This window comes from Callorhinus ursinus, unplaced genomic scaffold (genome assembly GCF_003265705.2).
Source record: "Callorhinus ursinus isolate GAN/ISIS: 27379988/994484 unplaced genomic scaffold, GSC_fseal_2.0 scaffold15, whole genome shotgun sequence".
In the NCBI taxonomy this organism is placed as follows: Eukaryota; Metazoa; Chordata; class Mammalia; order Carnivora; family Otariidae; genus Callorhinus; species Callorhinus ursinus.
This window is the reverse complement of record NW_027397077.1, coordinates 3,962,821-3,966,611: the sequence shown is the minus strand read 5'-3', so window position 1 is coordinate 3,966,611 and position 3,791 is coordinate 3,962,821. Positions and strand designations below refer to the sequence as shown.

At 34.1% G+C, this 3,791-nt stretch overlaps 1 protein-coding gene across 1 annotated transcript; it reads left to right on the top strand.

Moving 5' to 3' along the window:
* The first annotated feature begins 1,329 nt into the window (after window positions 1–1,329).
* On the top strand, window positions 1,330–1,842 carry LOC141374240 (cytochrome c oxidase subunit 7B2, mitochondrial-like). Its single transcript, XM_073901753.1, has one exon. It carries the CDS (start codon window positions 1,494–1,496, stop codon window positions 1,734–1,736), a length of 243 nt encoding a protein of 80 aa, XP_073757854.1. The 5' UTR covers window positions 1,330–1,493; the 3' UTR covers window positions 1,737–1,842.
* Window positions 1,843–3,791: the final 1,949 nt, after the last annotated feature.

The following is a 3,791-nucleotide window of genomic DNA, read 5'->3' as shown; positions in this document are numbered from 1 at the left end:
TCTCAAAATCTGTGGGACACTGCTAAAGGAGTGCCAAGAGGGAAATCTATAGCACTAAATGTTTATATTAGAAAAGAGGAGAAATCTCATATCACTTATCTAAGCTCCCACCACAAGAAGCTAGAAAAAGAAGAGCTAAATAAACCCAAAGCAAGAAGAAATAAATAAAAATAAGAGTGGATAGCAAAGAAATTTAAAAGAGAAAAACAATAAAGAAAATCGTTGAGACAAAAGCTAGTTCTTCTAAAAGATCAATACCATTGACAACCTCCAGTAAGACTAACAAAGAGCAAACATAGCACAAACAATTCTACAAACATCAGTTTCATCACTCAGGTAAAATTGACCAATTCCTTCAAAAGCACAAACTATCACAATTCACCCACTATGAAATTGATAATTTGAATATCCATATAACTATTAAGGAAATTGAATTAATAATTTAAAAAGTTCCCCTCAAAAGAAATTTCCAGGTCCATATGATTTCCGTGGAGAATTAAAACCGATTCTATGCACTCTGTCAAAAAATAGAAAAGGGGGGAACACTTATAATGTTATATTGCTCGAATTACCTTTATACAAAACCAGAAAAACTCAATACAGTAAAAGGTAACTATAGACCAATATCTCTAAGGATTATAGACTTAAAAACTCTTAATAAAGTATTAAAAATAGAATTCAACAATATTTGAAAACAATTATACATCATGACTAAGTGGGGTTTATTGCAGGGATGCAAATCTGGCTTCATATTTGACAATCAATGTAACCCACTATATTAACAGACTAAAAAAGGAAAAATTACATGACCACATCAATAGATTCAGAAAAGCATTTAACAAAATTCAACATGCATACATGGAAAAAAATCTCAGAAAATCAGGAATAGGGCAAAACTTCCTCAAATGATGAAGAGCTACTACAAAAAACCTACAGTTAGCATCATACTTAGTGGTAAATGGCTTAATGCTTTTCCAGTAAAGTCAGGGACAAAGGCAAGAATGCCCACTTTAACCACTCTTACTCAGAATTACACTGGATCTTTTGCCCAGTGCAATAAGGCAAGAAAAGGAAATTAAAAATATAAAATATATGGATCCAAAAATAAGAAATAAACTGTCCCTATTTGCTGATGATTTGATTGTCTACATAGGAAATCTCAGGGAACCTACAAAAAAATGCCTAGAAGTAATAATAGTTCAACAAGTTTTCAGGATACCAGGTAAGGAAATAAAATGCAATTATGTTTCTATATACTAACAATTGAACGTGTAGACACAAAAATTAAGAGTACAATGCAATTTTACGACTGTTGTTAGGTGATTTACCTCTGCGCCATCTTGCGTGCGTGCTGTGGCGTCGGTGCCGTCTGTGGCGTCGTTGGAATCTGCATCTTGAATTTTCTGAGGAGAACATCTGGGCTTCAGAGTTCTTACCAGGTCTCTTTGCAAGGAAATAGCTGCAATCAACGGTAGTCCTGTTACACCTTCATCATGTTTCTCTTGACCAGAAATGCACTAAATAGGTTCAAGATTCGAAGCATTCAACAAATTAGGTCAAGACAGAGCCACGAAAATCATTCAGAAGATTTCCATGACAAATACGGTAACACTGTACTAGCCAGTGGGACTGCTTTCTGTGTTTTTGCATGGGTGTTTATAGCCACACACATCGGAATAGAATGGAACCTATCTCCTGTCGGCAGAGTCACTCCAAAAGAGTGGAATGATGAGTAACCATCAAAGTTACTGTAATACAAAATTGTTTCAAAATCAGCTTGTCATTTAAGCACTCTGCTGCTCATTAAAATATAGCATAGTTGAAGAAATAAAATACATTTGAAACCTTTAAAAAAAAAAAAAGAGTACAATGCAATTTTACAATTGTTCAAAAATAAAGTATTTAGGCATACATAACAAAACATACACAGGATGCATATGCCAAAAACTATAAAATGCTGATGAAAGAGATTGAAAAAGACCTTCATAAATGAAGAGACTTACTGGGTTCATGGATTAGAAGGCTCAACATAGTAATGACCTCAATTATCCCCAAAATGATACACAGGCTTAATGAAATTCCTTTCAAAATCCCAGTCGGGTTTTTTGTACATACGAACAAGATTATCCTATACTTTATATGGAAAGATAAAGGAACTAGAAAAGCTATAAAGATTTTGAAAATGAAGAATAAAGTGGGAGGAATTAGTCTACTAGATTTCAAGACTTACATCCCTATAGTATCAATATTACATGGAATTTACAGAGATATACTCACATAGATAAATGACACAGAATAGAGAATCCAGAAATAGACCCACATAAATCTAGCCAGCTGAATGTTGACAAAGGCACAAAAGCAATTCAATGGAGGAAGAACAAACTTCTCAAAGGAATAATGCTCAAATAGTCCCCCCACAAAAGACCTTTATACCTTATACAAAAATCAACTCAAAATGGATCGTAGACTTAAATGTTAAACACAAAACAATATAGCTTTTATAAAAAAAAATCTTCGGGATCTAGGGTTAGGCAGAGTTCTTAGACTTGATACCAAAAGCATGATCCGTAGAGGAAAAAAATTGATAAACTGAACTTTATATAAATCAAAAACTTTTGGTCTGCAAAAGACTTTCTTAAAAGGGTGAAAAGACAAGTTACAGAGTGGAGAAAATATTTGCAAATCTTATACCCCACAAAGGACTAACATTAGAATATACAAAGAATTCTCAAAACTTGGCAGTAGAAAACCAAACAATCCAACTTTTAAAAGAACAAAAAACATTAACAGACATTTCAGCAAAGAGGATATACAGATGGCAAAAAAGCACACGTTGCTTCCTATTAAGCCATGATGAGCTATCACTAAATACCTATCAGACTGGCCAAAATCAAACACTGGTGACAACGTAGAAACAGTGCTCATGCCTCACATTGCTGGTGAAAATGTAAAATTTCATGGCCATCCTAAAAAAATATTCTGGCAGTTTCTCAAAAAATTAAACATTAAAATACTATGTGATGCAAGTATTGAATTTCTAGGCATTTACTCCCAGACTTACGGTCATACAAAAGCCTGTACATGAATATTCATAGTGGTTTTACTCGTGATAACAAAAAACTGGAAACCACTCAGAACCTTCAGGGGTTGAACGTAGAAGCACACTGTGGCATATCCATACCGTAGAATACTACTTAGCAGTAAACAGGAATAAACTCCGCTACCACAATATGGATGAATCTCAAGGACATTATGCTGAGTAAAAGAAGCCATTTCAAAAGGTTCCATTCTGATTGACTTCATTTACATAGCATTCTTTAAATCACAAAATTTTAGAAATGGAGTCCTTAGCCTTGGCAAAGGACCATGAGTGAGGGTAGGATAAGGAGGGAAGTAGGTGGGAGTCTAAAAGAGCAACACCTCACGTTCTGCATGGAGCACTGGGTGTTATGAACGAACAATGAATCATGGAACACTACATCAAAAACTAATGATGTAATATATGGTGATTAACATAACAATAAAAAAATTAAAAAAAAAAAAAAAAAAAAAAAAAGAGCAACACCAGACCCTTGTGGGGATGGAATTGTCATGTATCTTGACTGTATCTATGTCAATATCCTGGCTGTGAGATTGTATTTGACTCTTCCTTGATGTTACCGTAAAGGAAACAGGGTAGGGGATACGTAAGATCTTTCTGCATTATTTCTTATAACTAACTGCCCATGAATCTACAATTATCTGAAAATAAAAAACTTTAACTTAAAAGAACACAGAAGTAAATGGATAAT